Genomic DNA, 12,408 nt, shown 5'->3' with positions numbered 1-12,408 from the left:
ATGAAAACATGATATTTGGATCTCAGTAACGTAGTAATGAATATTAGGATTACCAACATTGTGTTATCCTCACAATAATATAATACCAAATAGAACATTATTTCTAAGCAGGAAGGGCCAAGTACCACTTTTTGAGCATACCTGGCTCCCATTAAATTTGTAGCATAGTTTGACTTTACAGAAAGACTGCAATTACTTCATTTTTACTGGAATTAACTTTAAAATTTTTTCTTGTGTTATTTAGAAACACAGTATTCAGAACCCTGATGGCACGTTTTTCCTTGTCAAAACACACCTCATAATATTTGTGTAAAATATGCAAAAGAAGAGCTAATAATGCACATTTGTTAATTTCTGGAGAACCACAATGAGAATAGTTGTTTTTCTCCAGTAAAATGCATATTATAACACAAGAGTTTTCTTTGGATTTTTGTTTGATAAGTCAAATTATCAGGGCAAAGCACTGGAAAATGAAGAAACTTTCTTCTGAAAACTCAGCTCTGAAGCAATGTAGTAGAAATATGATATTTAAAATAAATATTCCCCCCCCAATTTTTTTTTTTGCCTGATCTCTCAAGAAAATACATATGTTAAACCATTGATCTTTGTGATTAACTTAACTCAGTCGAGTAGTAATGAAAGGCTCATCTCATCTCATATGTTACTCATACGTTTGCAGGACTGAATTCTTCAAGAGTTGCTAGAATAGTTTTTGAAATAATCATTTGTTTTGTCTTTGCCTGTTAGTTGTATCACAAAATGTATCATCCTTAATATTTTATTGCTTTTGATTTTTCAAAATATGGACAGTCTGAAATACTATGTACAAGAAAGAGAATAAATTGAAAGCATTACAATAGCATGGTCAAGAAAGCCAGGCTCTACCTTGCTGCTTATCATCAATAGCACAAGAAGTTTCAGAGGGCACATTCATGCCTGCAGTGCCTCTAGAATGCAGTGCTAAGATGCAGTACAGGCTCTAAAAATTCATGCCCCCAAAAGGGAAGGCTTCTCAAAGCCTTCTCTCCAGACTTCTAAGTGGCTTGAAACAGCCACCGCCAAAGAGATGGGCGCCCTGGGAAATGAGAAGCTCCTGCCAGTGAAACACAGCACTGCTATCTAGGGTGCTGTCACTGACCATCGTGCAGTGTGCTAATGTAGTCTCTGAGGTTACAAAGGAAAAACACATCAAAATGCAGCTAGCTTATTGAGAAGAGTGCATGGCTTGTCTGTGATCACAGCCTGGCCACGAACTGGCAATCCCCACTCCCTTTCAGAAGAGACAGAGGTAGAAGGTGCAAGGATGCTGAAGAATTACCAGCACAAAAAGTGGTTTGCACCGGCAACCCAGTGGAGAACAGCAAGGAAATCCAAACATACCGTCATCCCTGGTGCCATTTCATAACAGATCTGTGGATCAGCCTGTGAATTTGCAGGGCATTTCAAAGTAACAGGCAGCAGGGATTCCCCATTTTCTTTTCACACAAAAACCCCTACTTGAGAGATTTGTGCAACCTAGTTTGCTTAAAGAAGAAAGCTTAACTTTTTTTCTCAGTGACAGCCAAATCGAGAGGAATTAGTGCAACAGCTCAGATAACCTCCTGGCAGCTCTATCATGTGACAGGCCCAAAAGTAACTTCAAAGCTGCCAACCCAACTGCCTCTCTTTTGTCCTGCCAAGAACAAAACACAGGCTACAGAAGAGCTTGGCTCCTTGTAATCTGGCTTCTGAGATAGCATCCAAAGAGGACAAGAAGCAAGAAGGAATAAATAGCAAAGACTTTCCACATTATTTATTTCTTCTGTATTTCTGAAAACACATTTTTAGTTTCACGGGATACAAAGGTATCTTTCCTGTCAGTGCTATTACTCGAAATTTCTACCGCATTTCTCCCATTCTATTATGTTCTCTATTTGTATTGTGAGGCTGGCAGGCTTGTCAATGTGCATCCCAGTTGTTTGTTGGTAATGACATTGCATCACAAATTAAGTAAATTAACTTAAAAAGGAGTGCATTTTGTTTACTTTTTTTTCCAGGTTAGCCATTCTACGTTCATAGAATCATAGAATCATAGAATTTGCTAAGGACAAAAATACTGGTTTTAGCATTCTGAGGGAAAACATGAAATATGGTTGTGTGTCTGATACAACCTCAGATGAGAGCATTTGCTCAAATTCAAATTTTCATTCTAAGCAATGTAAATAACCCAGATTCTAGAATGGTCCTTTGTGTTACCTGTGGATTTCAGGAAAAAAGAAACAACAAACATATCAGTCATGCTAACAGCTGAACAAAATGTCATCTTGTCAACATCTGACAGGTCCAGGTTTGCCCTTCAGAACCCTCAGGACCACTACAGAACACCTGAATGTTACCCTCTTGAAGAATGTCCCAGCCCTTGGACTTTCAGGTGGTATCTTTTGGAAAAATTGTTCAACCTCTTCACATTACTTGGAGAATAAAAAAGGTCTAGTGGGTGTAATGAACACCAAATGGAAGATGGTATGTTTGGTTGGAGAGGGGATCGTGTAGGAAAAACAGTGAAACTGGAGAAAATGAAAAAACTTGGGTTCTGCTGCTGATTTAGCTGTAAGCTTCTGCGGCCATCAGCATTTTAGCTCTAACGCTGGTATTTTACTTCTCTGCCTCTAACACCCTAACAACAAATATTTAGAAATGAGTAGATGCAGAAAATGAATTAAATTAAAAAAAAAAAAAATTCAATATGAAAAAAACCAAAATACCTGGATTACTTTTTGACATATTGTACCACTTATGATGTAAAGAAGGATAATTAACATGGTGTTTAACATATATGTGATCTCATTTTCATAGTTACCTGATGAGGGAGCCCTCGCCTTACATTTTCTAACAGAATCATAGAATTGTTTGAGTTGGAAGGGACCCTTAAGGGTCACCTAGTCCAACACCCCTGCAATGAACCTATGGCTTGATCAAGTTGCTTAAAGTCTCATCCAGCCTGACCTTGAGTGCCTCCAGGGATGGAGCACCCACCAGCTCTTTGGGCAACAATGCCAGTGCCTTACCACCCTTATTGTAAAAATCTTCTTCCTTATACTCAATAAAAATCTTCCTTTTTTTCAGTTAAAAACAATTTCCCCTTGTCCTATCGCAACAAACCATACTAAAGAATCTGTCCCCTTGTATCTTCTAGCTACCCTTTAGATACTGAAAGGCTGCTGTCAGGTCTCCCCGGAGCATTCATTTCTCCAGGCTGATCAGCTCCAGGTCTCTCAGCCTGTCCTTACAGGGAAGTGTTCCATCCCTTGGATCATTTCTGTGGCCCTCCTCTGGATACATTCCAACAGCTCCATGTCTCTCCTGTACTGAGGACTTCACATATGCAGTACTCCAGGTGAGGTCTCATCAGCACAGAGAAGAGGGACAGGATCACCTCTTGCTTTTCTGGGCACACTTCTTTTGATGCAGCCCAGGATGTGTTTGGCATTTTGGGCTAAAAGAGCATATTGCTGGCTCAGGTCCAACTTGCAATCCAGTACTCCCAAGTCCTTTTCAGCAGGGCTGTGATTTATTCTTCCACATCTCACTTTGTACTGATGGTGGGGGCTGCCATGACCTTGCACTTGGATTTGTTGAACTTCTAGAGGTTCACCTGGGCCCACTGCTCAAGCCTGTCTAGATCTCTCTGGATGGCATCCTGTCCCTTGGGCATGTTGACTGCACCACACAACTTAGTGTCATCTGCAAACATGCTCAGGGTGCACTCGATCCCACTGTAGCTGTCACTGATGAAGATCTTTAACAAGAAGACTGCTGGTTCCAGCACTGTCCCTTGTGGGACACTACGTCACTCATCTCCATCTCATTGCTCAGCTGCTGACCACCACTCTCTGGGTATGATCTTGGAACCTCAGCCTACCAAATTTTTAAACAACATATTCTATCAGATAAATTCTTTATTTCAGTCCCATATTAGAACAAAAATTGAGTTTATATCTTTCAATAAGACAGTCTCTTAGTACCTTCCTCTTGGCACAGACAGATCTCCGACCTGCTAACATTGCTACTGAAGACTTTCAACAGAATTAGTTCAAGGTTATCATAGCATTTGATCGCAAAGAGCAAGTGGTAGCTGCAAACTCAAGGGCAACTGCAGATGAGATTGGATTGACTTCTTTTAATTTTGGCACTACAGAATTTTCTCTCTGCTCGGTGTCTGGCTTAGACACTAATCTGTAGAATTTACTCTTTTATTTTCTGCTCCTCCACTGGCATCTCCTCTTAACTTCTGAAACAAAGGTGCTGTCAATAAAGTCTCTTCCATAAATGTTCCAAGCACGGATCTCAAATTCTGCTACGAGCACATGTGTAAGAGGACTGCTCATATGAAGAAGTCTAATGCTACATTGCTACTTCTAACAATATGGGCTGACAATTTAAATTTACTTGAGAAATGTGGGAGAGGACATGTTTTTAGCCAAAGACACTAATCAAGTGCAATGTAGAGAAAAATAACTATACGCTTCACTTCCCCTTCTGCTTTTCTTACTTTCCTTTTATTTTTACTTTCCTTTTATTTCCCTTTCCTCTTCCTGAATCACATTTCATTGCTGGATATGGAGACTTCAGGTACAGTGTTTTATGACTTATCTTAAAATCTTTAAAAAGCCTTATATGAAGAATGAAAAGCTAAATCCCTTTTTCTGTCAGTCTGTTTTTAGTCTACTATTTAGATCAAGAACATTTCATAAATGAAAACTATAAGGAGTTTGTATCTTTTATTTTCATCCTGGCAGTGTGAGTTTAAGAAATGTTTCCCAATGGCTGGTCACAACAGCTGATAGCATACTTTGAATCCTTTTTTCCTTAAAAATACACTGATTAAAAAGCAGTAGTTTGATAATCACTTATTTCATCATCTGCCAAAGGTGAATACATGGTTCCTCTGCAAAGGCACTATAATAGTGATTTGGGTTCAAGCTTATCAATCCAAAATAGAAACAAACTACTTACTGAGACAGAGCTTGTGACTGATTCCCAGTTAGTTTCTGAGGCTGCATGCTGGAAATCATCCTAAAGGGAAAAAAAAAAAAAAAAAAAAAAAAACCACAAGAAAAATCACATTAAGGCACTGTCCTAAATTAACTACAGAACATAAAGTCTCAGCATTCAACATGTCATCTCTTTGAATTCTATTCCGTGAAAAAAGAATTGCCATATATAATTCCTAAACTCTTCCATGGCATAATGCTACTTTCATTCAGGTTTCTCCCTTCTCACTCTCTGTGAATAAGACCCTTGCAAGCTTGCTGAGGCAGGGCCAGGTATTATTATTATTTGTAATATGATACACATTTGTCTTCATAACAGGATCTAATCTGGCCAATACCATTACAAATATCTTCTAACTAGTATTAACCACTTCTGCATGTATACAATCAGAGTGCAGTGCTGTTTCCCAAACTGACCCATTATGGAAAGACTGTGGACAAACCTTGGGTACTTAGTTATGGTAAAAAGCAAAGTAAATTAATCCACTTGAAATGCAGTCCCAGTATGACTGTCCTGCTCTTGGTCTTTGTACTGAACAGGATTCGCTCGTCTATGCAAAGCTCTGAATGGCACTATGCCATTTAGACCAAGAAACATAGCCATTATACATTTACATCAGAGGGATCATATCACAACTCCTCTGGGCATTTATGATTAAGCTGAGCAAGAGAATAGGATTTATATCATCTAACTTTGAATAAAGCAAACATCTAAGATAGCCTTCTTTCCATTTACAGTCAACTAAATCTAGCATTTTTAGGATGCAAATCATCTGATCTATTTTAGATACCTAATCTGGGATGACGTGAATTGGATTCTAAAAAATGCTTTTTCCTCTCCACTGTCCACAAGGGCAGCCTGAGGTAACTAGCTTACATACAGATGTCAGTATTGTGTGTAGACATTGATCTCTGGTCAGCTGAATCCCAATTCACTCATCTGACTAGTGATGAGCACTCATTACTTAAATGATTGGCATGAACAGACAGGTAAGGAAAGTGGACTGAAGTGACAGCGTACAAAGATTTTCTTTTCTAATAATGGAATTCATCAAGAATTTAAAGAAGATGGATCAATGTCTGATTTCATTTTACAGTGACTCAGTCTCTGCTATGCATTTAAGTTGACAATTTAGACAGGAAAAATGGAAGACCGGCTATTCAGCTGGTCCAACCTAGACTCAACTCTGCATGGAACCATATATATATGCAAATATTTGTTATTTCTTATGAATTAAAAAGAGAAAAATTATCATATAATCTGTGAGTTCACAGTGCTCCTTTTCAACCCAGGTCATTCTATGATTCAATGATTCTATGATTCAGTGACTCAATGATTCAATGATTCAATGATTCTGTGATTCATCAATTAATTGCCTTCTTTGCCAAGAAAGAACAGAGTTGCTTTTAGACACAAATTTCACGTATCTGGTACCAAACTGTTTTTTGTTTGCTATAAAAAGAAATTAAAATGCCCTAAAAGACATACAATTGTTTATTCAATATTGTTACTCTTACTCTTCCTTACACCATTCCTTTCTTTTGATGAGGCAGCAGAACTATAGTGATTTATTTAGTACTTAAGATTAGTAGAAGTTAAGTAACCCCATCTAACTATAGTGTCACCACATGATCACTGAAACTGCAGGGCTGTTAAAACATTAATAATTATAATGGTCATTTTTTTCTGTGAATACAAAAGCAAAAGATTATTGGAAAATTATTCCATGCAGGCATTTTATAATGAGTAAGCAGATCAACAAATGTTATGATCAGGTCATAAATAATTCAGGAGTGGTAGATTACCTTGTCCAAGTTTTCTATAAATCTGATTGCCCAGTTATTGACAAGCAATGCTCTGAAGTACATAGAAATGGATTTAAAAAGCTCGTGGATCCTCTGGTTGTAGTTGCCAGTTGCAAAACTTGGAAATCATTTCCTATCTGTCATTAACTTCCATTTATCATTTCCAGAAAAAAAGTGGCATTGAGTCCTAAAGCATTATTTCAAAACAGGAGCAATCTGCCTCATTGAATGCCTGGAGACAAGACTGCAGACAAGGAATAATTTTGTGTTTGAAGTGATGGCCCCCTTGTGCTATCTAATTGTAGACATCAAAGCTGTTTCTTTAGTCTATGATTCTTCGAGATGGCTGATGACATGGAGCCCCTCCAACACCCCGAGATAGGCAGGTGGTACACATGCCTCTTGGATCCCAAACCCGATGACTGCGTATTCTGATTCTGTGATTATATTTCATCTGCATAAACTATTCACAACTAGATGGCTTTGTTCCACCATCGCTTATGGCAGCTGCAGTCATTTTTGGCTTCTTAGAGCTTTCAACTTCTACAGTTTGAAACTTATTATTATCTACGTCTTCTGCTTGCAGTTATTTCAAATAATGATGTCAATGTGGTTCTCATCATTGCAAAACTCTTTCTTTTCTCACCTAAAAAACCTGAAGACATATCTATTTTCACTGCTATCTATTCAGTTCATACTACCTTGCTTATGTGAATTTGCATATGATCACTTGGCTTTGTTCTCTTCATGACTTAAAATGCCATTAAAACCTTCAGTTAAAACATTAAAAAAAGTACATCTTTTTAAACTAAATGCTGAAAAAACAGAGCGGCAATAATTTGGCTACAGCACCCTGACAACAACACTTTTGTTCACATGTGCACCATGGTAATACAAAGCTATATGAGACTTCACCAAAGCATTGCAATTACTGTTCTACAAGCAGCAAAACTACAGGGCTTTTATTTATCTTCTTATAGAAGTTACTTTTACTGCAGAAAACTGCCTTTCGTACCTCAGCTTCCAAAGCTACACCTCAGGAAGCCAAACCCTGAATGTGTCCTCAGAGTTATACATGTATGGATGTTGACATATTGTCCATGGATCCGTTTCAGACAAAGATAAGCTACTCTCTTCCTCACAGACTGACTCAGTTTGCTCTCTGTATTTGAGCACTGATCTCAGTAAGTGAGATGGAGACACAGGCAATATTTTGCTTCTCTACAGGCTTTCACAAGTGGAGATTGTGAGGCCTAATTCGAGGATCAAGGATACACGAGACTGCAGACAGATACCACTGTCTGCTCAGGAGCTGTGAGGCTCAAGCCATGGGGTTTGCAGGGTCATTGGGAAGAGGAGACATGAGGAAGATGCCAGGGTTGAGGCTGGGCCTGTTGGAAGCCTGCCAGCCTGCAAAGCATGTTGTCCACGACTCCCTTTGCTGTACCATGAATCCAGCAATGTGAGTCTTCAGAGCCATGTTGAATTGCCATCCGGTCCTCACGTTACAAACAAGAAGCGCTTTCTGGTATTTCTGCAGTCCTTGATTTTTTACACGCTTTATCATGGTAATGATAATCACCAGTGTCATGCTGGTGCTGGAGGTCTTACCAGGTGTGGAGCTTGGGACAGCCCACAACCACAACAGCACAGGCACAGCACTGGCAGCTCTCCCTCCAGATGAAGGAAGCAGCCCCATATCTCTGCAAACTCATCGCTTGTCACAATCTGCAGGCCATGGGGCTAACTAGATTTAGTGAAAGTTTGTTTCTTTATGGAAATTAAGGAGCTAAGGAAACTAGGGAATGATGAGTGTAACAAAGGAAAAAATAGCATAGAGAAGCTGAAAGTGCTGCTACAGCTCTACGCACGGTTAATTCGTAGTATTTAGATGTCAGCTTCAAACCACTTAACAGAGAAGCTGCTTCTAGAGGTTTATTGAGTGATAGTGTTAAGGGATATGCTCAGCCACGAAGCAGGTTCTGCAAAGCCAAATGAGAGCAAAAGGGAGCATGTTCAAAGAGTTCCAGAGCAGAAACAGAAAGAAATCAGGATTTTTCACTAAAGCATAAAACTGAATAGCTGGGATAGTGGCAGCCTTGTAAGAAAAACTAGGGTAAATTACGAAGAGATGAAATTATCTGAACATTGAAATTAATAAGAGAAAAAATGATGGCAGCTATTTTAAAACAGTACTCAAAATGCATTTATTGCACAGCATTATCAGAGCTGTGAGCAGACAGGTAGCCGATATGCAGATAAGCTTGCAATATATAACTAATATATAGTTATATCAAACTATTCTAACTGCAATAAGGTCTTTCTTTTTTTCTGTTTTTGGCCCCTACAACAAGCATTAATGCCATTGTTTTCTCTGAACACTGAAATTTACTGTTATTAGATTTTATATAGAAAGCAACAGATGTTTCTAGCAAATAAAACACAAACTCAGTATATACTGTGTAGCAGCAGCAATGTTAGGACAAGTAACAGGCAAAATAAAAGTCATAGTTCCATTAAAGATAATGCTGTTACAAATACTCAGGTTTTTACACCTCCACTGATTCATAATAATTTCCCATGCAGTGTTTCAGTATAGTCCAATTTCTGTTCTTAAAGATAAATAAAAAGATAAAGATGTACACTTTGAAATACCTCTACTGTGTTTTCAATCCATCACATTATGAGGTTTTAACTTTCCTATCAGAATGATATTTATTACTACGTTTCCTAAAGATGCTAAAGGATACCTCTTTTGTGGCAGGAAACCACTCACTGGGGATGGATAGGCTATATTTTTCTTATCTACAGTGATGGCCAAATCACCACTCCATAATATTCTGGTGTCTGGGTTTCAAAATAAAAGATTGAATTTGGAAAGAGTAAAACAATGATAATTTGTAATGTAGAAATCATGCTGTACAGAAGAACATAGTGGAGGATAGTGCCTTGCAAGTTTAGAGCTCACCTAACCTGGTCTCTCCAGATAACCACCTGTAGTTAGCTCCAAGAGGCCATTACCAATGATAACATGGTCTTTTCTTTAGCAATGTAAGACCTTAACAAAATCACGAAGCTGTAATCAGAGCTGTAACTCAAAGGGCTGAATGTCCCCTACAAGGACAGGATGAGAGCTGGGGGTCCTCAGCCTGGAGAAAGCTGTAAGAAGACTTTATAGCGGCCTTCCAGTACCTGAAGGGGCCTACAGAAAAGCTGGGGAGGAACCTTTTATAAGGGCATGTAGTAATAGGATGAGGACAAACAGCTTTAAACTGGAAGAGGTTAGATTTAGGCAGTATCAAGAAGAAATTCTTTACTGTGAGGGTGGTGAGACACTGGAACAGGTTTCCCAGAGAGTTTGTGGGTGCTCCCTCCATGGAGGCACTCAAGGCCAGCCTGGATGGGGCTGTGAGCAGCCTGGTCTAGAGGGAGATGTCCCTGCCTATAGCAGAGAGTTGGAACTACATGATCTCAAAGGTTCCTTCCAACCCAAACTATTCGATGACTCTGATTCTAATCTAAAGCCAGTCATATTCAAATTGGAAGTACAATCACGTTACCTCTGATGGAAACTATTACTGGAATAGATAAGAAATGAATTTTAACCTTACAGAATTTTCCTTTCTATTTCTTGGTGCAGTCCTATAAGGCATGCCATCCACAACACCACTGCTCCAAGGTCAGTAACAAAAGGTCAGACAGCCTCCACGAAGTGTCTGATCCCAAGCATGATACTATGATCCCTGTCCTTTAAAAGAAAGCATAAATTAGTTTCTGAAGTCTAATTGCCACTACATATCAGTGGTACAACCTTATCAGTTATGACTAGTTAACATTAGTGCAAAATGATATATAAAATCACCCTTGAATTGCTCTGACACATTTATTGCTTATAACTGAGCATGAAGCATAAGATGCTTAAAATTTGGAAGTGTGAGCCTGTAATAATGATTTAGGTTAACTGCAGTTTGATACATCTAAAGTAAAAGCAAGACTGAAACAGAAAAATACATTTAAAGATATTTGATCAATACTTCTTTTCATCCTTCATCTAGTTTTGGAATTTAACATTGCTGGTTGTATAGCATGACAGTGGCCAAGACCCTGACATTTAAATGATCCTTGTAAAAGGTCAGACAGTACTTGTTGAAATGAGACAATAAATGTACCTTTGAAAAATCAGATGTCACCCAGCATTAAGCTGCCCATGAGCACCCCATGCATATACCCACGAGGGAGTGCATGGGACTTTGCTGCGCAAAGCACGCATTAGCTTTGATTTCTCTTTCACCACAAACTCCTATCCTTAGATGTCTGCGTACATAGGATTATGTTTGTTAGTAGCAAATCCAGTGCATGCTGCACTTAAGCAAAATATAAACTAACCCAAATTCACTGCAAGTATCTGCAGTTCCCCCGTCATCATTTTTATCAGAATAGTAAATTTTACCAGTGCATTTAGATACTAGGGTGCACGGCTTGACACAATTTTCCACATAGCCTCTTCCAAACCCTAATGATTTCAAGCAGATCCATCATCATCAGTAGCTCAGTTCATTTTGAACCTAGTTAGGTTTTCTTTCCTCTTTCAAGCTCCTCAGATTGGATGGCTGTCTCTAAGCTAAATTTATTTTTACTGCACTTACAGAAGTGCCAGCTTTGTCCTTTTCTTCCTCTCTGGAGTGTTCCTCCTGCAGTGCTTCTGAAGAGATGTTTTATCTCCTCTCAGCATCCGTTTTATTATGCTAAGCAAGCCAAGTTGTCTTGGCCCTCACTGAGAAATGTCTTCTCCTCTGCAGACTGTCTTGTGGCCATTCCCTGTGCACAGTCCAAGAAAGATGTGTTTGCTCTGTGTTAAGGGGAATACAGAAAGTATCCCAGAAAAGTGCAATTGCTGCCTCATTAGTACTTCTATGCCTAGTACACCCATAGATATTCTTCCTTAACTATGCTAACCGGTGAGACACCATTTAGCAACCAATGTTTTTATTATTAGTCTCTGAGTGATCTCCTTGATCTTTCCGGACGGTTGCATTTCACTGCAAACCAGCTCTCTGGTGCTCAAGGTCACCCAGTATTCCCCTCTGATATTCTGATTTTCCAGTTCATGGGCAATGGACTTTAGCTCTGTGTGTGCTGCAAAATTCATTAACACACTACAGAGTGACAGGTTGTGTTCTTGTCCTTCGGGCCAAAAATAAAACTGATCATAAGACCAAGCCTTTAGAAACTCCCGTTAGTGAGCTCTCCCTTGTTGGATACTCCCTCTTGTATTACAGCAAACTGTATCCTCTTCAACTGCCTAGAGGCTCTTTTATTAATTGCCATCTCCTGTTAATTGCCACCTCCTCCAGTTAAGTGAGTGTCTTCTGCATGGTGCCAGGTGAGATCCTCCTCTGAAGTCTGGTTAGTTCTGTTGTACAGAACTTCCTTCCTCTCTATTCTTTATGCCTCACAGGAGCTCCTTTAATAAACAGATATGGATTTTTTCTATTTTCCTGTACTTTTAACTACATTCTCCAGAGTCAAGTGCCCTGTAAGCTATCTAGGTCAGACTAATGAGTGTGCA

General features: G+C 39.1%; 1 protein-coding gene across 4 annotated transcripts in view; it reads right to left on the bottom strand.

Annotated features, from left to right (window-relative positions):
• Nucleotides 1-12,408, bottom strand: part of PDGFD (platelet derived growth factor D) — a 137,690-nt gene that overhangs the window by 28,175 nt on the left and 97,107 nt on the right. For all 4 annotated transcript variants that reach the window (XM_042839324.1, XM_042839326.1, XM_042839325.1 and 1 more), the window contains one exon: nt 4,996-5,055. In XM_042839324.1, coding sequence (XP_042695258.1) covers nt 4,996-5,055 — 60 coding nt within the window. The remainder of the gene's footprint in view (nt 1-4,995; nt 5,056-12,408) is intronic.

The sequence above is a fragment of the Centrocercus urophasianus genome, unplaced genomic scaffold (genome assembly GCF_019232065.1).
Source record: "Centrocercus urophasianus isolate 14NV4802_14NV808 unplaced genomic scaffold, USGS_Curo_1.0 seq_9, whole genome shotgun sequence".
NCBI classification, from domain to species: Eukaryota; Metazoa; Chordata; class Aves; order Galliformes; family Phasianidae; genus Centrocercus; species Centrocercus urophasianus.
Note: the sequence above shows the minus strand (reverse complement) of the source record. Positions and strands in the feature narration are given on the sequence as shown.